At 51.2% G+C, this 20,944-nt stretch overlaps 2 protein-coding genes across 2 annotated transcripts; one reads left to right on the forward strand and one right to left on the reverse strand.

Moving 5' to 3' along the window:
• The first annotated feature begins 3,973 nt into the window (after nucleotides 1-3,973).
• MYORG (myogenesis regulating glycosidase) lies at nucleotides 3,974-6,392 on the forward strand. Its single transcript, XM_007470776.1, has one exon. The coding sequence runs from the start codon at nucleotides 3,974-3,976 to the stop codon at nucleotides 6,116-6,118; it is 2,145 nt and encodes a 714-aa protein (XP_007470838.1). The 3' UTR covers nucleotides 6,119-6,392.
• Nucleotides 6,393-14,651: 8,259 nt separating this feature from the next.
• NUDT2 (nudix hydrolase 2) lies at nucleotides 14,652-17,426 on the reverse strand. Its single transcript, XM_007470777.1, has 2 exons — nucleotides 17,299-17,426; nucleotides 14,652-15,252 (listed from the first exon to the last, which is right to left on the reverse strand). Exons 1-2 carry the CDS (start codon nucleotides 17,423-17,425, stop codon nucleotides 14,936-14,938), a joined length of 444 nt encoding a protein of 147 aa, XP_007470839.1. The 5' UTR covers nucleotide 17,426; the 3' UTR covers nucleotides 14,652-14,935.
• Between the last annotated feature and the right edge of the window lie 3,518 nt (nucleotides 17,427-20,944).

The following is a 20,944-nucleotide window of genomic DNA, read 5'->3' on the forward strand; positions in this document are numbered from 1 at the left end:
CTGAGATTCTCCCAGAATTCCGCTACCCTTTTTCCATATGGGAAAAGAGCTAATGAGAGCGTTATACTGAGACGGCCTCAACCTCCCCAAATCTGGAGGAAAAGGAATCCCAAGGGCCAGCTCTGTCCCTTTACCCTGCGGCTCGCTCCTTCTCATACACATCCCAAATTTAGCCGACAGGTGCGAGAACCCTAACATTCGACAGCTGCACCTCCCTCCAGAACTACAGTTCCCAGCAGACCTGGGGCAGAGCCCCGCCCGCGTGCGCGTAAGCAATGGTCCAGAGGGGGCGGGCCTGCACTCTGGGGGCGGAACCGGGAGGCACCGGGCTGGCGGTGGGCCTGAGCTGCCAGGAGCTAGGCACAGAACAGAAGAGGAAGGTGGGGGCTAAGGGGCGTGACCTCAAGTGCGCGTGACAATGTGGGAGGATGGTCGGACGCCAGGGGCGGAGCTGGACTCCGAGACTCTTGAAGAGACCGAATGACTGGGCCGTGGCCGAGCAGCCAGGGGGCGGGGCTCGAGGACGCCCTCAGCTGTTCCCAGCTAGTCAGCGCCCCGCGCCGCACCGTGGCAGCTCAACTTCGGCTAACTTGGAGGGGATCTGCAGGAGCCTCCATTCACCCCCACTTCTGGGGTCACTTCCGTGAGTGCGCCCAGCGGGAAGACCTTGGGGGGTTGCTGAGGGAAAATATTTCCTGAACTTTCGCTCCTACAGATGAGTAGGTGGGGCGAGCCTGGACACCTGGGCCCCTTCTTCGGCCGCGGTTCCCAGCGGGCGACCGCCCTCTTGACCTCAGTCTGTCCTTTCGGACATTATAGCTGCAGCTCTGGGAGTGGGTGTAGAGTATTCCAGGCTGTAGGCTCAGTCACTCTATACCCCCGGATCCGCTCGCTGGGCAGGACGGGGAGAGGGCCCGGATAGAGTTGCCTTTGGCATTTCCACCCCCCACCCTACCCCTGTGAATTGTGTTGGACAAAGGACCCATCGTGGAATGGCCTCCCTTCAGTTGGCTAGGCCCGACCCTCCCCCTTAGACATGGCTAGGGGCTGGAAACCAAGACTGAGGTTGACTGTCAAGTGGGGAGAGGCTTGGCTAGGGCAAACCCTACCTGCCAGCATTAGCCTGTGGCTGGCCAGATGGTGGAGGCAGCAGATTACAGGGGGCTCTAGCACCACCGTTAACACCAGAACCACAGTTCCTCCCCCACAGCCCCTGTACCAGATGCCATTAAAATCGCCACTTCCCATCCCCAGGAAGCCTTCCTGGGGCAAGTAGCAGCACCAGGTCTCTAGCACCACCGTTAACACCAGAACCACAGTTCCTCCCCCACAGCCCCTGTACCAGATGCCATTAAAATCGCCACTTCCCATCCCCAGGAAGCCTTCCTGGGGCAAGTAGCAGCACCAGCCCTTGGGAATACAGGCCTCACCATGCCCACACCCCCCTGATGGAAGCCTGTCCCACCCTCTTGGCCACAAAGCTCCTTTTCTCTCCTGCATTCAGATAGACAGTCAGACCATTAGCTCCCTGTCAGGGTTAAGCTGGGATTTTGGATTCAGGTAACCCTGCTACCTAAGTGACTTCAAACAAGTTCCTTTTTCTGTTTGGGCCACTGTTTCCTCATCTATAAAATGGGCACTGCAGCTGTGCCTCCTATTCAGCATTATTGTTAGGGTTGGATGCCATGGTGGCATTAGGGAGACCAGCAGAGGGCCTCTGGGTTTTTGTCCTTCATCAAAGAACCTCAGAACCCTAGAAAGTAAAAATTCTCAAGACCTAAGTATTTGAAAAGGCTTTTGAGGTCACCTTGGTGGGCTGGCCATGCCTCCAGGAGTCATGAGATAGGCTGACAATATGAAAGTTTTGAGGATGAGCAATCTCTGTCCTACTCAGATACGGACCCTTTCTCCCTATTCCCTTAGTGCCCAGAATGGGGCCTTGGTTGCCTCGAATGAATTGAATATAAATGTACAGCAGGTCTAGCCTGGGCCACCTAAGGCCTTCTTTGGGTCCTGCTTAGCTTAAGGGCATCAGCTAAAGGCTATGCCTGCATTTTCCAGGAAGGCTTTTCCAGCCTATACCTACAGGAAGGGAAGTCCATAGTAGGTTGGGGGAATTTTGAAGGCTAAGTTGTATGGGATGAGAGGAAGGGAATAAGAGAGGCTGTTCTAGACCAGCTGGAACTGACCAGTTTAGGGAGTTGGGGGGAGGGAGCTCAGAGAATATGGCACTGAGATAGAACCTCACTGGGGTGGGGGGGCATTATGGGGAGCTGTATGTTGACATCTGGGATAAAAATTCCAATCTGCACCTGGCACCTGGCATTCTTGATAATCTCTTCATGGGAGAGGTGGGGGAAGTGAGAACGCTGAGCAATTCTGGTGTCTCCTTGGAAATTGCTGGGGACTGGCATCTGGGAGGAGTCTAATTACTGTTTGCCAATCTCCCTCTCTCCTTCCCTCCAGCTAGAGCAGATGAGCAGCTGGCAGTCTGGCAGTGTATGTCTGTGTATGCCCGTGGCTGGTGCTATTTCTTTGCTGGACTCTGCCCTGAGGGCTGAGACAGGAAGGGTCAGTAGCCTTGAACAGCAGGTTTGGACACACACCTCCTCCCAAGTCTGTGTTTCTCTGTAGTCATATCAGAATCTTTAGCATACAGTATATAAGAGTGGATTGTGTAGTAGGGGATGTCTGATTGCCAGAGAGCTGGTAGGTGGGGGAGAGAAGTTGGCCCAAGATGGGTGGGTGAAATTTCCTAAAGCAGGTGGCCTGAGGACTGAGGTTAGGAAAGAACAGAGTTTGGTAGTCATAGGATAGGCTTGGCTGAAAATGGAATCAGAAGGACAGATGAGACCATGTATGCCTTGAACTTCAATTTGCAAAGCTTACACTTCTGAACTTCATCATGGGGCTCATGAGCAGCTCCCTAAACTAGGGAGAGATGCAGTCTGATAAGTGTTTTAGAAAGATCTCTATAGTTGCTGTGAGCAGAAGGCATTGGAAGAAAACAAGTTGAAAGCAGGGAGGCCTATCGGGGAAGTGTTGCAACGATACAGGGGAGAAATGACAGTGCTCTAACTAGGGTATGGGCAAACAGGACAGTGGGTGAGTGCTAGAGACAAAGCCATAAGGTAGCTGGCCCACAGATGTGATGCTGGGAGCAGAGCAGGAAGGTGGGCAGGGAAATGGACTTGGTGATCCTGATGGCTGAGAGCAGAATGGAGTTTGAGAGCAAAGAGAGGCAAATGTGAGAAGCCACCAAGCCCCCATGCTAGGCTCCTGACCCCAGTCCAAAGTCCAAACCCAACCTCGCCCCGCCTCCAAACCAGGCCCTTGGACTGAGTCTGGCTTTGAGTATCTTCTCTAATCTCCAGATTTAATATGGCTTCTGACTCAAGATTAAATTCCATGCCTGAACTGTTCCCCTTCCTCTCTCCTCTCCCGCTCCCCGCACAGGGAAGCCAGCCTCCTGCTGTGTCAAAGGTCTTAAGGAGCTGGCTTGCTTATCCCCCATCTCCCACCATGGCCACATCTCTGGGAAACCAGGCCCTCTCCAGATTCCTCCCCTTCTCTTCAGCCTGAACTGCCCCCATGTGTGATCCAGGGAGGCCTGATTAATTCTGTGATCCTGGACAGCTCCCTGACCCTGTCTGGGTTTGTTCCTCCACCAGGAAAATGGTGATGAATATCATCTGCCCCTCCCTTTCAGTGTCCTAATTTGGGCAAGCAGTGGGGCCCATGAGAAAGGGTAGGTAAAATGCAGACAGAACGACCTGGTAAGAGTAGAGCCCTTACGTCCCAGTATACACTTTCCCAAAATATACACTTCTTTCTTGCGGCAGCAAATGTAAATACTATGGAATGAGAAAGCTCAGTTCCACCTCTCTCTTCCCCTTCCTGACTCAGGCAGGCCAAGTTCAGATGGGCTTTGTCGGGTGGCCCCACTGCCTGCTCCTTCCCTAACTAGGGGCTGATGCCCCAGAATCCTCAGGAAAAGAGCCAGGCCTACCCCCGCCGCCGCCCTGGGAGCCACACAGGTCGTAAGAGCCCCGAGGTCGTCGCAGCTGCAACCATGTACACCTTCTTGCCTGACAGCTTCTCGCCTACCAAGCCCAAGCCATCCAAAGAGCTGAAGCCGCTGCTGGGCTCCGCAGTGCTGGGGCTGCTGCTGGTGTTGGCCGCGGTGGTGGCCTGGTGCTACTACAGCGCCTCTCTACGCAAGGCGGAACGCCTGCGCGCCGAGCTGCTGGACCTCAACCGCGGCGGCTTCTCCATTCGCAACCAGAAGGGCGAGCAGGTCTTCCGCCTGGCCTTCCGCTCGGGCGCATTGGACCTCGATTCCTGCAGCCGCGATGGCGCCCGGCTTGGCTGCTCTCGCACAGCGGATGGGCGCCCGCTGCACTTCTTCATCCAGACTGTGCGGCCCAAGGACACGGTCATGTGCTACCGCGTGCGCTGGGAGGAGGCGGCGCCGGGGCGCGCGGTGGAGCACGCCATGTTCTTGGGCGACGCGGGGGCGCACTGGTACGGCGGCGCGGAGATGAAGACCCAGCACTGGCCCATCCGCCTGGACGGCCAGCAGGAGCCTCAGCCCTTCGTCACCAGCGACGTCTACTCCTCCGACGCCGCATTTGGAGGCATCCTCGAGCGCTACTGGCTGTCGTCGCGCGCGGCTGCCATCAAGGTCAACGACTCAGTGCCCTTCCACCTGGGCTGGAACAGCACGGAGCGCTCTCTGCGGCTGCAGGCACGCTACCACGACACGCCCTACAAGCCGCCCGCCGGCCGCGCTGCTGCGCCCGAGCTCAGCTACCGCGTGTGCGTCGGCTCCGATGTCACTTCCATCCACAAGTACATGGTGCGGCGCTATTTCAACAAGCCATCGAGGGTGCCAGCGCCTGAGGCCTTCCGGGACCCCATCTGGTCCACGTGGGTGCTGTACGGGCGCTCGGTGGACCAGGACAAGGTGCAGCGTTTCGCTCAGCAGATCCGCCAGCACCGCTTCAACAGCAGCCATCTGGAAATCGACGACATGTACACGCCTGCCTATGGCGACTTCGACTTCGACGAGACCAAGTTTCCCAACGCCAGCGACATGTTCCGCCGCCTGCGCGACGCTGGCTTTCGCGTCACGCTCTGGGTGCACCCGTTTGTCAACTACAACTCATCGTGCTTTGGCGAAGGCGTGGAACGCGAGCTGTTTGTGCGTGAACCCACGGGCCGGCTGCCTGCTCTCGTGCGCTGGTGGAATGGCATCGGCGCCGTGCTCGACTTCACGCGCCCGGAGGCCCGCGACTGGTTTCAGGGGCATCTGCGGCAACTGCGTTCGCGCTACGCCGTGGCCTCCTTCAAGTTCGACGCTGGAGAGGTCAGCTATTTGCCGCGGGATTTCAGCACCTACAGGCCGCTGTCCGACCCCAACATATGGAGCCGGCGCTACACGGAGATGGCGCTGCCCTTCTTCTCACTGGCCGAGGTCCGTGTGGGCTACCAGTCACAGAACATCTCGTGCTTCTTCCGCCTGGTGGACCGTGACTCGGTGTGGGGCTACGATCTGGGGCTGCGCTCGCTCATCCCCGCCGTGCTCACTGTCAGCATGCTGGGCTACCCGTTCATCCTGCCCGATATGGTGGGTGGCAACGCGGTGTCTGAGCGCACAGTGAGCGGCGGCGATGTGCCCGAGCGCGAGCTCTACGTGCGCTGGCTGGAAGTGGCCGCCTTCATGCCAGCTATGCAGTTCTCCGTTCCACCCTGGCGGTACGACGCCGAAGTGGTGGCCATCGCGCACAAGTTCACTACACTGAGGGCCTCACTCGTGGCGCCGCTGTTGCTTGAGCTGGCTGGTGAGGTCACTGACACGGGAGACCCCATCGTGCGCCCCCTCTGGTGGATCGCGCCCGGCGACGAGACTGCGCACCGCATCGACTCACAGTTCCTTATCGGAGACACGCTGCTTGTGGCGCCGGTACTGGAGCCAGGCAAGCAGGAGCGGGACGTCTACCTGCCCGCAGGCAAGTGGCGCAGCTATAAGGGTGAGCTTTTCGACAAGACGCCAGTGCTACTCACGGATTACCCCGTTGACCTGGACGAGGTCGCCTACTTCATCTGGGCATCCTGACCCAGCCCAGGACCCAGAAACCCCACAGCCCTAACCCCAGTCTTCGTGTAGGCCTCTAACCCTGCATTGCAGCCACACCGGGTATCCCCAGGAAGTCCCCACCTCTGTACCACCCACTAAGTGGGTACTGAAGTAAATGTGCTGGAGCCAGCTCCTGTAGGGCCAGGGGAGAAGATGCTAAAGCAACCTCCCACTCCAGTGCACAGCCCTCTTTCTCTCCATACTCACTCCAGTCTACAGAAACCTCTTCCCTGGGCTGGGGGCAAGAGAGCACAGAGGAGAAAGGTCAGCTCTCTTCCTGTTAAACACGGTTGGGTTTTAAAAGCACAGAGAGAAACCTCACCCTCCATCCTGGCCTGAGTGGCCATCTTTGTCCTTCTGAGGTGGTGACTTGATCCTCTTTAAGGTCCCAAAATAGCCCCCAGCCACACTTAGAAAGGGCACATTTTCAGTGTTGGAAGCCAGGTCCTGAGTCCCCAGCACTGGCCTGACCTGTGGCTGACCTGGTCCTACCCCAGCTGGCGAGAAGAGACAGAGGTACTTGGCCAACTGACAAGGAGGGAGGAGGTCCCCTCCCAAAGGACAGGTGGAGTAGGCTTAGCACAGAGCCATCATCATTGTCCCTCATCTGTGAAGAGCTCCTAACACCGCACTTATGCATCTGTGTACACACATGGTTCAGCCTTGGGCCAGGGCCACCGCCTGATGGGCAAAGACTTGCAAAGCCATGCAGGCCAGACTTGATGCCTTAACTCAAGAACGTGTGTGTGTGTGCGCGCGTGTATGTGTGTGTGCGCGTGTATGTGTGTGTGCGTGTGTGTGAGAGAGAGGGAGAGAGAGAGGGAGAGAGGCACCGTATGTCCCTGGTGCAGTACCTCCAAGGCTGCATAAGCCTGGAGGGAGAGGGCAGGGAGCAAATTTGAGGTTTTGATTGTTGACTTGGTCCCTTCCTAGGTGATGTCTCTGGGACTCTAGTAGGAAATAAACAGTCCTTTCCAGATTCCTCAGCTGCCTCACTCTCTGCACACATGAGGTGTGGCTTAAAAGGGAGTGATGTTAGGGACTTCCCTGGCAGTCCAGTGGTTAGGACTCTGTGCTTCCATTGCAGGGGGCACAGGTTTGATCCCTGGTCTGGGAACTCCACAAGTGGGGGGTGCAGCCAGAAATAGAAATAAAAGGGGGGAGGGAGCGATATTCTTATTCTGGTAGTGGTGTGCTTTAGCACAAAAACTACCGTGCACATCGACACCTACAAATATACATACAGGGTAAGGTCTTTCATTTTAGCCATTTTCCCTTTCTAAGAAAAGCAACCTCAGCCAGAGTGAGTTTCTCCTGACTTTGCAGCTGAGTCTGGGGAAGGAGTGGCTTGCCAGATGAGGGAGGTGGGAAACAGGGCAGGGCTCAGCTTCCCTTAATGGCTTGGACAGCAGAATCAGTCCCTCACCGCCTAGAGAATGCACCTCTTTGCCCACTCCTCCACCCCCTCTATTTTCTCAGTGTGAAGAATGCTATGCTAATGAAAGTTTAGGAACACTCACCCATGATTCTACCACTCATCTGCAAGCTGTAAGCTGCTTAACCTCACTGAGCCTCAGTTTCTTCATATGTAAAATGGTGATAATAATGCTACCTCCCAGGTTGTTAAGGGAATTATAAGCACAGATTTATATAAGGTGCCTAGCACAAGTAGGTGCTCAATAAAAGCTAATATAATGTTTTTGGGGTTTTTTTCTTGTTTAAAAATAACATGGATTTTTCCAGGCCCCAGCTCCCAGCCCAGCTGGCCTCTGGGCCTGCATGTGACACCTTCTTCCCAAACCTCTGCACGTAGCACCCAGTTGAACTCTGAGTTTGTGACCCGAGGGACACTGTGATCCAGGAGAGAGGCAAGAGAAGAGACATCTGAAGTGGAATGTCAGGAGCCAGGAGTCACCAGGAGATGGGGAGTAAATGGAATTAGCTTCCCTCTCCTTTTTGTCAAGAGCATTTACTGATCAGTATTCAGTGATGAGCCTCCCTGGGCCCTGGTGCACAGCCATGGGCTGTGTGTGGAATGACTGTAGAAGGAGGGCACCCAGGCTGGGTCCTGGAAACTTCCCTAAATGGCTGGAGAGCAATGACTCACACTTGAATGGCCCTCCACTTGCTATGCAGTCTGAAGCCAGTTGACCTAACCTCTCGAGGCTTGGTTTCTTCATCTTTAAAATAGAATTTCTAGGACTCACTGAGATGTGTCTGTAAAGTACTTATGCAGAAATTGGCAAAGAGTGTTAAATAAATGGTAACTCCCATCAACTCTTTTCTTTTTTTTTTTTTCTTTTTTTTTTTTTTTTTTTCTACACGGGCCTCTCACTGTTGTGGCCTCTCCCGTTGCGGAGCACAGGCTCCGGACGCGCAGGCTCAGCGGCCATGGCTCACGGGCCCAGCCGCTCCGCGGCATGTGGGACCTTCCCGGACCAGGGCACGAACCCGTGTCCCCTGCATCGGCAGGCGGACCCTCAACCACTGCGCCACCAGGGAAGCCCCCATCAACTCTTAATTCTAAACAAGGAACAAAGAAAAACTCTGCCTAAAACTGATACTGTACCCTACTGGGTAGCCTCTAGCCACATGTCGCTTCTTAAATTTAATTTTAAAATTAATTAAAATTAAACATCATTAAGAATCCAGTTCTTCAGGCACACTAGCCACATTTCAAGTGTTCAAAATCCATGTGTGACTAGTGGCTCACATATTGGACAGTGCAGATTATAGAACACTTCCATAGTTGCATAAAGTTCTATACCCCAGGACCAAGTAGTGTGTGCTGAGATGGCATGGGGGTTGAGGTTGGGTAAAGTAATCTGGAAGGCCTAAGTCATCAGGCATGGAGGAGGAGTACCCTTTAGAAGGGCATTGATGGAATTCCCTGGAGGTCCAGTGGTTAGGACTCGGCGCTTCCACTGCAGGGGGCCCGGGTTCGATCCCTGGTCGCTGGGGAACTAAGATCCCACATGCCATGCTGTGTGGCCAATTAAAAAAAAAAAAAGATCTGAAGTGAAGTCAAATAAAATGTTAAGAATTTTAGAAGGGCATTGAGGGCAGGCAGCTTAGATGGGGGAGGGGACACACCATGCCCACTGAACACTCACTGTGTGCTGGGACAGGGCCAAAGGGAAGAGTGCCCTTGACTGGCCAAATCCCAGCAAACTAGCCCTTGGCTTGCAATCTGGTTTCTAATCTGGCCTCTGCCATTGACCTTGTTAATCACAAAAGCACAGATGAACAAGCTAAAACAGTGAGAGAGGAGGGCACTGGCCTGAGTCACACAGAAGATTAGTACCCAAGACTGGACTGGAACCTGGTGGTCTGTATCTAGAAGCCTAGAATCTCCCGCCCAGTCTTCACCCATCTTTCAACAGCCTCGGTCAGCCCCGGTCTATACATATCCAAGGCTGGGGAGCCACTGAAATGTGTGTCTCTGAAGCTGCCACCCAATGGGCCTGATTCTAAGCCAACAAGTGTTTCCCCTTCCCCTACTGATGACAAAAAAAGAGGTTCAAGAAGTTGGGCAGCAGTGGCTGGAATGGTAGGAACCATGAGAAAGAGCTGGTCTTGGGATGGGGAAGGGGAGGGAAGTGGACTAGAAGCTACCTCTACCCCTGTTTGCTAGGATGCCAGAAACTCTGCCCTCTTAGAGCCTTGTCCAACACCCCCATCTCTGCCAGCACCTCTTGTACATTCCAAATTTATCTCTCTCTCTCTGTACATCTGGGTGGAGCTTCCAGTAGCTTTGTTGTGGCCAGAGTTCCCACTGGTCTTTTCTGTACCCCTGGGCTGGGGGTGGGGGTGAGGAGGCTGGTATGCTGGAACAGGGAGCTTCCTTCTCCAGAGGTAATGGGGAGGGACTGAGTGGCCACTGCAGAAAATCTGGGACTGGGGCCTAACACCCCCATTCTGTGACTGTGTGTACCCTAAGAGTCTGCCTCTGTTTCCCTTTTAGCACTTTATGAATCAGCTAAACCCTGGCCAAGCCCTCTCTCTAAGACCAAGATGTGAATTGTCTGGGAGGATCTTTGCTCTTGTTCCCCCAGATATGGGCAAAGTATCCCTCACCCTGGTTGGCTACAGAGCAAGTAAGTCTTCTTTTGTTGGTTCCCCTCACCAAGATTTCTGGTCCCTTCACTCCTCCTCAAGTCCAAGGCCAATGTTGACCTCTCATCCCCTGGCCACTACCCCATGTCAGATCTTATCAGTTCTAGCCTGGACCATTGCAGTGGACTCCTAAATCTTTCTACTCTTGAACCCTTCAATTCAATCCACATAGCAGCCAAGGAAATCTTTCTGAAATTCAATCAGGTCATTTAGGAAAAAATTCAAGCTCTGATGTTCAAGACCTCTAAGATCTAAATCCTTCTCTCCCCTCCCCTAATGGGTGAGGGGGGTCAAAAGGTACAAATTTTCAGTTATAAAATGAATAAGTCAGTGGGGTGTAACGTACAGCACGGTGGCTATAGTTAATAATACCGTAGTGCATATTTCAAAGGTAGGAGAGTGGATCTTGAATGGTCTCATTACAAGAAAATAATTTTTTTATAACTGTATATGGTGATGGCTGTTAACTGGACTTACTGTGGTGATCATTTAGCAATATATACAAATATCGAATAGGGGAGATCTAAATCCACTTCTGCTTCTGTTTTGCTCACACACACATACTTATGAGCATATTTTGAAAAGCATTTGAAGAAGTACTACCTTCTGTTCTGGGAACAGCTGCACAGCCCATCCCTGCAAGGGGAGGCCTGCCTAGACCCAGCCTTGAAGAAAACCACAGGGGCAACTGGGTGATTTCCTTTCCTGCCATTGTCCGACTCAGTGGGACTTCTGCTGACACCCTCCCCTCTCTGGTACACACCCCAGCTCCCAAGGAGCAACATGGCTTTTATCTTCAGGCTGGCCATTTACTTTATCATGCCCAAGGATCTTTCCAGCAGCTTGAGGGGAGGAGAGAATTTGTTTTCAATGTACTTTACCATTTTAATGGACTATAGGGGAAGAGACTGAATTTTTTTTTTTGAGGGGTCAGTGACATAAAATTATATTAGTTTCAGGTATACAACATAAATGATTCAATATTTGTATATATTGCTAAGTGATCACCACAGTAAGTCCAGTTAACAGCCATCACCATACACAGTTAAAAACCAAATTTTTTTCTTGTAATGAGACCGTTCAAGACCCACTCTCCTACCTTTGAAATATGCACTATAGTATTATTAACTATAGTCACCATGCTGTACATTACACCCCCATGACTTATTCATTTTGTAACTGAAAATTTGTACCTTTTGACGCCCCTCACCCATTAGGGGAGGGGAGAATTCTTGGCCTTATGAGACAAGCCCTAAGTCCGGCTGGGGTGGGGTCAGGGGAGTGGGGAAAAACTGAAGAGGAAGAGGCTCTGTCCCTGGGGGTTCCCAGTCTGAAGAACAGGAAGAGGCTGTGCCTCTATACTCAGTATCCTAGTGCTGTTTTTTCCCTCCATAGCCCCCTTTCCCCTCCTCAGGGGGTCTTGCTGAGCACTTCCTGTTACACAATGGGGAGCTGGAGGCGGGGTAGGAGGGGAAAGGAAGTGAAGGGGGAGGGTTTGGAAAAAGGCTGAGAGCAACCCTCGCTGGAAACCTGTAGCACAACCTCCAGGGGGCAGCGGCGGGGCTGGAACGGCCCTCCTCTAGAAGGTAAGGGACCTGTTGGGCCACCGGCTGGACTGATGGAGAAGTCAGTCTCTGCTCTTCAAACGTGGGGTCCCACCTGGGGTCCCACACCAGCACGAGCATTTCCATTTAAATTCTACCATTAAAACCACCCTTACACTTTCATTCCTTTGGGTCTTCAATTCAGCAAACAACTGCTTACTGTGGGGGTGTAAGGTATTGCTTTTGGGTGTCAAGAGGGCATTTTGGTTTTCCAGAGCCTCTTTCAAATGCCCCCAGGAGCTTCCCTGGTGGCGCAGTGGTTAAGAATCCGCCTGCCGATGCAGGGCACACGGGTTCGAGCCCTGGTCCGGGAAGATCCCACATGCCGCGGAGCAACAAAACCCGTGTGCCACAACTACTGAGCCTGCGCTCTAGAGCCCGTGAGCTACAACTGCTGAGCCCACGTGCCACAGCTACTGAAGACCACGCGCCTAGAGCCCGTGCTCCGCAACAAGAGAAGCCACCGCAATGAGAAGCCCGTGCACTGCAATGAAGAGTAGCCCCCATTCGCCACAACTAGAGAAAGCCCGCGTGCAGCAACGAAGACCCAAAGCAACCAAATATTTAAAAAAAAAAAAATGCCCCCAGGAGGGGGCAACTTAAGACCACCCTTGTGGGGACTAGTTCATTAGATGCTTCTTTTTAAATTTAATTTTATTTATTTTTATTTATTTGTTTTATTTATTTTTATTTATTTATTATTTGTTTTATTATTTGTTTTATTTATTTACTTTTGGCTGTGTCCCCTGCATTGGCAGGCGGATTCTTAACCACTGAGCCACCAGGGAAGCCCCATGAGGTGCTTCTTCACCCTGGGGTGGTGCAGGTGGTAGTGGGGAACATGTAGAATTCCAAGAGAAGCCTTTCTGGGTGTAGGTGGGGACAGGATGGTGTTTATAGGGTGAGAGGTTATTAGGGGAAGCTTCCAGGAGGAGATGCTCTGGAGCTTGGAGGGCCTCAGATTGAAGAGGAAATTGCAATCTTAGCCCTATAGCCCTTGAACAAGCCCAGGTGGCCGAAAGCAAAGTGGTGATGACAACAAAGCCTACTCACCTGCTACATCCCAATCTCAGTTCCACTCTCTCCCTCCCTCATCCACCGCCCATAACATGCCCCAGTCCCACCTTTCTGTCAATTCATCCTACAAAGTGAACACCTGGGCGCACCGCCCCACCTTCTCCAAAGTACCTGTATTTTAATGGAAAACTTTGTAAGTAAGTCCCAGAAGAATGACTCCAAAGCTGTACAGGATATTCTAAGGCAGAGTCTTCCCTCTGGCACCTAATCCTCAAAGGACCTCACATATAGGCAACTGCCAGGGCCATCTACCTTCTTAAGCCTCAATATCCTCAGCTAAAAAGGTGAGCAGCAGAATCAGGTCGTTTTCCAGGCCCCTTCCAACTCTGATGTATGAGGTCTTAACATTTTAAGATTCCACAGACTCCCATGCTGAGAGCACAGGGCCAGCCAGCCCTTGTTAGTCTGTGGTTTGGCACCACTGCCCAGCAGGCACTTATTAAATCAGTGGGATGTGGTCCCTGCTGGCCTGGAAGGAGAGCACTAAGCTCCAAAAACTTCCTGTAGCAGGCCTCCTTCGGGGAGTGCCGCTCCAAGGGGTGAGGAACAAAACCATTTAGGTCCCTGGCAGTGCTCCACAATCCTGTTCGCTAGTACTTTTGCCCTGTCTGCACGGAGAACCAGTGACTGAAGACATCTGGAGGCCTGATCGAAGACCTGGGTGACTTCTCTTTCCTTCCTCTGGGGGTGGCTGTTCTTGACCCTGGTAATCCAGGTTGACCTTTGCCAATGCCCCTTCCCATCCAAGCTTCTGCACTTCATTGGGCAACAACACTCTAACGAAATCCACATGAATCCAGCTGCTAACAGCTCCTGGAAGGGCTGTAGGATCTAACACCTGCCCTGCATTCCTTGAGCCCTAGTAGCAATGGGAAAGAGGGCTGAGACCCAGCTCTTGCAGCTCTGGATCTTACAGTTGAATTGTGGAAAAAGGGAGCAGGTGGGAAGAGAGAAATGCCAATGATGAGGGCTTGCTAAAGGCGGGGAAGGCAGCTGCAGGCGAGGAATGCACGGGGTAGTGACAGGGCTGCTGGGTGGCCCAGCTGAGCCCCCCAGGCTCAGGCCTGCCCCTTGCCAGTGGCCTCAGTCATGCTGACAACCACGCTGACCCTGGGAGTCAGGACTGGGCTGGGAGGTTGGAGTGTATGTGTCACTGACCTGGTGGCCCAGGGTTGCCTGTCCTTCCTTTCCCTGTTGTGACTGGGGATTTGTTCCAATGTTCCTTGGGTCTCGAATTACCTTAGGAAATATTTACTGAGAACCTATAACATATGTGCCTGGTGCCAGCGAAAGATACATTAGCGAGTACAGTCGTCTTTCGTTATCCGCGGAGGATTGGTTTGAGGACCCATTGAGGATACCAAATTCTGAGGATGTTTGAGTCCCACCTTTGGCCCTCGATATCCACGGATACGGTGGGCCGATTGTATAGCAGACTCCATTCCTGTGCTCCAGTCCCACTCGCTTGTATATCCTGTCCGCTACAAGTCACTACGTCTCAGGTACACCGGTGGGGTGGGGTGAGGGTGCTTGGAGGTCCAGAGGCAGGAGAGCCACCCGGTAGCGTTGGGTCTCTCTGATTCTGACTCCGTCCCTCAGCTTCTCTGGGGTACAGTGCTTGGACACAGGATTCCCTCCAGCTAAGGTCAGAGCTCTGATTAACTCTTGCTTTTCTCCCCACCGAAGGCAAGAGCCCATGAAATAAATACAGCAGGTTAGAAGGAGCGATAAGCTGCTTGAGGTTTATTCATAAAGTATAAGGATGCACTCACTGGGCTTGGCCTTTTTTTTTTTTTTTTTTAAACTCCTTTCCCTTCCTTTCCACCCAGCTGAGATTTTTGCTTGCTCTTCTCTGAGGGTCCTCAGCTGATTTTACCAGCCTGTCTGCAATCTGCTATAATGAGCCAAAGACCAGCACAGGCTTCCCTGGAAGCAAAGGTAGTTCACCTCAGAAGCCCTCAAGGATCCTACGGAGGCAAAAGACCCTGATCTGGTCAGTTCAGACCACTGTGGAGCAGAGAAACTGGTGTCCTTCCTGGAGCACCGCCTTCATCTCCTTGAACTGAGCCAACTGGCAGGCCTCATGCAGCCCCAGCCAGCGATAGGCCTGGTGCTCGTGGGAGAGACGGACCTCCACATTGTAGTCTTTTACCTCCGCCAGCCAGTAGATGACGGTTTTAGGCTTCTCCCTGGCCACATAATTGAGCTCCCTTCTGAATCCCTCAATGATGGTCAGCTGGTCTGCTTCTATGCCTGCTTCCTCCTGAGCCTCCCGAAGGGCTGTTTCCAAGTCACTTTCTCCTGGTTCCACATGGCCTGGTTAGGAGAAAAGAAGAGGAGGTGGATATAATCTTCAACAAAGCTGGATTTTCCAGGTCAGATGATTTAAAGCTGGGGTCTCTGGCGACTTTTCTAGGTGTTGCTAAGCTTTGGCAATATTCTAACATGCCTAGGGATGGGGTACAGGGCAGGCAGTGTCTGGCTCTGTGGTGTCTGGGCAATCCCTCTTCCCACCCCATCTTCTCTACAGAGTGAAACAAAACATATATTTGGCAAGTCTGGTCTAGAATACTGCCCTTCGATGGTGAGAGAGACAGCCTCCCTCAGACCTCTACTTTTTCTTTGGAGCTCTCTTCATCCCATATTCTCAGGGAGACCCTTCCCTGGGACATCTTAACGTGATTTTCCCAAAGAGGGGCAGTCCCTTCTTGCCAGGTGGGAGCTGGCTGAAGAGGGAGCACTGCACCTACAATGCACAGTGAAGACTTCACACTGTCTGCAGTTGGTCTCTGAAGTCCCAGGGCCAACAGTCTGTCTCCGAACCCTGCACCGAGGCACCAGCAGCTGTTTCCAAGTAGCTATCAAGGCTCTTCCAAATTGTTTTCATCTTTCTAACTGAGCAAGGCCAGATTCCAGTTTCATAGGGAAAGTCCTGATGGGAACTTAGACTAAGGACAAGCTGAGAGCCAGTTCTAAGAAAATTTGTTGGCAAGGCCCAAACCCAATCAGACAACTGCCAAGAAACTGTTGTAAGAGAACCTGAAGCTCTGCAGACTTGGAGCAGCCCTCAGCTTTGCCTGAAGCCCTCCCTGCAAATTCTCAGCTTGCCCAGGGGGTGCCAAGAAGGCCTGAGAGGGGTCTGGCAGCCTCGGTCAACACATGGCTCCAGCAAGTTGCTGGGGGCCTCCTGGTTCAGGAGCTCATAGAGAGCAGGAATTCCTAGCTGTTCTCTTCTTAGTTCAAAGACAGGGCTACATCCTAGCCTCCTCCTTCCCAAGGGTCCTCAGAGCAGTGCCCTGAGTCAGCTGCTGCTGCACAGCTCCCACAGAAAGCAGCCAGGAGCTTGGACTTAAAAGCCCATTTTCGTTCACGGCTGCTAGGGAATTTTCTCTGTATAGGACCTCATATAGCCACGGACACAAAGACAGGTAGGTAATGCACCAGGGGAGGAAGGTGGGAGGGATGCTGGTGGTGAGACAGGTGACGCTGATCCAGGATGCCCAACCTTCCCTCAGAACTGTGTGGGAGTCTCTGATCACACCCTGCCCAGCAGCATCTATTCAGCACTCTGCCCATCAGTGTTAACAGGGTAACTTCTCCCCCAGGCCCAAGCAGGGAAAAATTCAGAGAGGTCCTTTGAAATCTTCCAGCGAGAGGGACCGTGCAGTGTGACTCTGGTGATCAGGAGGCAAGTGTGAATATTCCTATTCATAGTATCTGTGACACTTCTCTTTTTTTTCACCTTGTTTCTCCTCAGTGAAACTTGAATGTGCAAATTTTATTTCCTATTCCCACTTCCTTGTTTTCTTCCAACCTTGGAGTCTTGTTCACCCCTCCCCGACCCCACTTGCTCCCTTCTGTCTGGGGGCTGTTCACTATGGGCTCCTGACCTGTAGCCCAGTAATAACTTGACCCCAAGGTCCCCAATTCCCAGCCCAGTGCCTCTTCCCCTACCCAGCCGTTCACCACAGAGGCTCTGGTGACTGATGCAAGAAAACCAGTGTTATGACTTCCCTGGCAGTCCAGTGGTTAAGACGCCATGCTTTCACTGCAGGGGGCACGGGTTCAATCCCTGGTCGGGAACTAAGATCCCACATGCTGCATGGCGCAGAGAAGAGGAAAAAAAAAGGAAAGAAAACCAGGTCTTGCTTCTGCCCTGGAATTCAGCCACAGAGTTCTATTTCCAGTTCTTCTCTGGCCTGGCATGGAGACTTTGTATGTAGAAAGGATCAAGAGCTCTTGCCCACCCCACCCCCTCCTGCTACACAATCACTGGGAAGCAAGCCTAGCAGGGTGCCTGGCAGGGTGGATTTCTGAACAGTGTTTGGCATTTCCCCAAAGCCTGCCCCTCTGGCCTCACACCTTTGGGAGGAGTCCAGTGATGAATGCCATCTGATGCCTGCAGCAGTAGAAACTCAATTGCAGTGTTGTCCATCTTGGGAATAAGACATCTTCGGAAGATGATCAAGCCACATGCTCTCAGGGCCATGGTTTATCTGAAGGCGTAACAAAAAAGATGTTCGAAGTTACACAAAACAGGAAGATCCATACTGGCGGGCAGCACTCTGGTGCTGCGGAGTAGCACAGACCAGCTAACAGTGACCTCATCACCTATAGACAGAGGCAGCATGCTGAGAACCAATGGGGGGGAACCAGGAGTCAGACAGGCCTTTGTGTGAAACTGCAGGACCTTGGTCCCTACCTGTTAGTGTAGCTCTATCCCAATTCCTCTAGGTCTCCCAGCTAAAACAGGGCTGGCATGTGTATGTAGAGACTGGAGATCCTCAGAAGTAACCCCACTGAAACTGGAGAGATGCGGGGAATGGGAGAGATGCAGTACAATATTATCAAATTCACAATCCCATTTCCCTCAGCCTCCAACCTGAGTCTCTGGAGCAAAGACACCCCAACAATGTGGTTTCTGATGACTCAGAGGGGTCACTTAGAAAGGGGAGCTTAGTGTACTAAAAATTTATTATTGATTTTTTTTCAATGTTTTATCCGTTTTGGAATGTTATACATTCACATGGTTCAAAACTCAAAATATAAAGGGGAACACATGGTAGAAAGTCTCTTTCCTACCCCATCAGAGGTGAACTGGCTGAGTAGTAAAGAGTGTGAACCTGGAGCCTGGGTGCAAGTTCTGGCTCTGCCACTTATTCACTGTGTGATTAGCTCCTAAGCCTCTTTCCACAGCTGTAAGACAGGATAGTAATAGCTCTACTGTAAAGAGCTGCTATGAGGTTTACATGACTTAACTTTTGTAAAATGCTTTAGAACAGTGCTTGGAATGTAATCTCAATACATTTCATTATGCACAGAAAAATGTCTGAAGGATACACATCATTAATCCTGTTTTCTGCGGGGATGAGATTATGGGGAGACTCCCATTTTCTCCATATATATCTGTATTATTTGAAAATTTACAGAGAACATTTATTATTTTTATAATCAGAAATACAGTGAAGACAGACTTTTTTAGTCTTTTCCATTTAGCTTTTTCTCCATTTCAGAAAAAAATGTCAACAGCAACAAAAGACAGGAAGGGAGTAGGAATATCTGCAGAAGTGAAAACAGAATTCATCATCTGAAGGAGGACATGTAATCAAAGTAACAAAAAATATGGAAGATCCTTTATGTGAAGCCCTGCAAAAGAAAAACTTGTACCATTTGTTCACTCGACAAATATTTATTGAGTACCTACTAGGTACCAAGTACTGTGCTTGGCCTTTGCCCTCACAAGAATATAGAATATAGTTTATATTCTAGTGGAAGAGGCAGACTTTAATCAAATAGTTAAGCAAATTTAAAAATAATTGCCAATAAGGTATGTGCTCCAAAGGGGAAATGTGTGATTGGTAACTTAACCCTGACTGAGGGATCAAGGAATGCTTCCTGGAAGAAGGGATGTTTGAGCAGAGGAGTAAAGGATGAGTAGAAGGTAAGCTGTCAAAGGGAAAGGAGAGAGAAGATGTGTTCCAGGTAGAGGGAACAGCATGGGCAAAGGTTCCGAGGTGAGACAGCAGAACTGAAAGAAAACCAGGTGTCTCAAATGCAGCGGAGGCCTGAGAGAGTGGCCCAGGCAGGGAGAGGCCCGAGTCGGAGGGTCTCATCTCCAAGATTCCAGGGCCAAAGAAGGAGCTGGTGCTCATAGGTGGCAGAGCTGATGCTAAAAGGGTGGCAGGAGTAGATGCTGATGGTCTCCATGGCCCCCTTGTTGGTGCTCAATCAAGATGAGCTTGCATTTGTCAAAGGCATAAAAATCAGACCCAAATCACAACCTGTTCCAGGGCAATTCTCAGGGCTACCAACAGATGGTAATGTTACTCTAGAGAACAGTGGTTCCTTACTCAAAAAACCAAGCACACCCAACACTGTGACCTTTCCAAACATTTCTATACCTGTAATGAGAGTTTTTAAGGATTGGAAATAATCTCAAAATGGGTTTTTGAAATGGTCTGTGCTCTCATTTACTGTTGGTGGGAGATTAAATTAGCATATCCCCTTAGGAGGACAATTTGGTAATAATTATCAAAACATAAAATGCACATTCCCTTAGACCCAGGAATTCCAATTCTAGGCATACTGACATATACAAATACATGTTTAAGATGTACACACACAAAAAAAAGAAGAAAAAAAGGGCAGAAACAAATATCCATCAATATGGGAATGGTTAAATAAGTACAGTATTTCATCTATATGATGGAAGATTATGAGGCCTTTAAAAAAATGAGGTAGAGTCAAATGTGCTGCTTGTAAAAAGATTTTCAGTGGAAAAAGAATGGCTCATAACTATGTAAAGTATGGTTCTTTTTGAGTTTAAAATTCGTATGTAAACTGGTATCAGGCTTTTACTAAATATGGTGTTCTGTTTCCCTGGTCTCCCCATTTATGCTGAGAACGTTCCTTATTCTGGAAGCCAGAAGGAACCCTGTCACCAAAGAACTCGTGAAGCAAGATTTCAAATGACTGGTTCCAGGTTTAGGCAGAAACAGGTACCTGATCCCATGCTTTCCTATCAAGATGCTCAGAAAGTATTAGCAAGTTATAGGTGTAGGGTACCTTGCCCCTGCTTCGAGTGGAGTCCCATGGAATGGATGTTGGAATCCCTCAATAAGCTTAGGGGTCCCAGACTAGTGGGCACAGTGCCCTCCCTCCACACCACTGCTATCACCAATACAGCATGAGGAAACAAAGATGCTGCATGGGGCCGGGGGCCAAGAAAGACAGGCCTGGGGTGGCCATGTGGAACTACTGGGGAGAGGGAAGCAGGCCAATATTTTCCTATGAGGAGGAGGCTTAGGTTACTGACAGGGGTGCACCCAGCAAAAATATATCTCAGTAGATACCAGTATTCAGTGGTGACCACATCTAAGAAGCAGACTGACCAACGGTTCATCTTGATGCAACAAGAAGAGCTAGGATCAGATAGATGCTCACTTTCTCTCTATGCTCTGCACCCACAGAGAGGACAGAAAGGCAGAACTCCTATTTGCCCTTCAATTGCTTGGCTTGAGCCAGCAGTCCTCTAGAATTTCTCCTTCCTTCCCCATCCATTTAACCACCTCCTCATCCTTTCAGCAACAACTCAGATGTCACCTCTCCTGTGAAGCCTTCTGGCTTCTAATCATTTCATCTTCTGGGCCTTTAACATGGCTTGAATAATCTTCTACTGTAGGGTTTGATAAGAGAAACAGAATTTAGTGTAGGGATTAGACCTTGTCCAATTAGGAAGTTGATGGAGAAATCCACACAACTCTGTCACTTCTGCATCTGGTGTTAGGCCTGAAGTCTCTGTAAGTCGGGGAGGCCAGCGGTTGGGAAGGAAAGCTGGCTGTGGAGGAGAGAAAGAACTGGAACCTGTGAGAACAAATCGACTTCTGTTCACTGTCTCCAAGCTCACTGACTCCAGTGAGTTGCAGGAGAAGCAAGGGCCCTTTGCCACAGAGCCGAACGTACTCTAGCCTAGGACTCTCAGAGCACCTGAAGGAGGAGATTCAGCAGG

The sequence above is a fragment of the Lipotes vexillifer genome, unplaced genomic scaffold (genome assembly GCF_000442215.2).
Source record: "Lipotes vexillifer unplaced genomic scaffold, Lipotes_vexillifer_v1.1 scaffold2225, whole genome shotgun sequence".
Classification (NCBI taxonomy): Eukaryota; Metazoa; Chordata; class Mammalia; order Artiodactyla; family Lipotidae; genus Lipotes; species Lipotes vexillifer.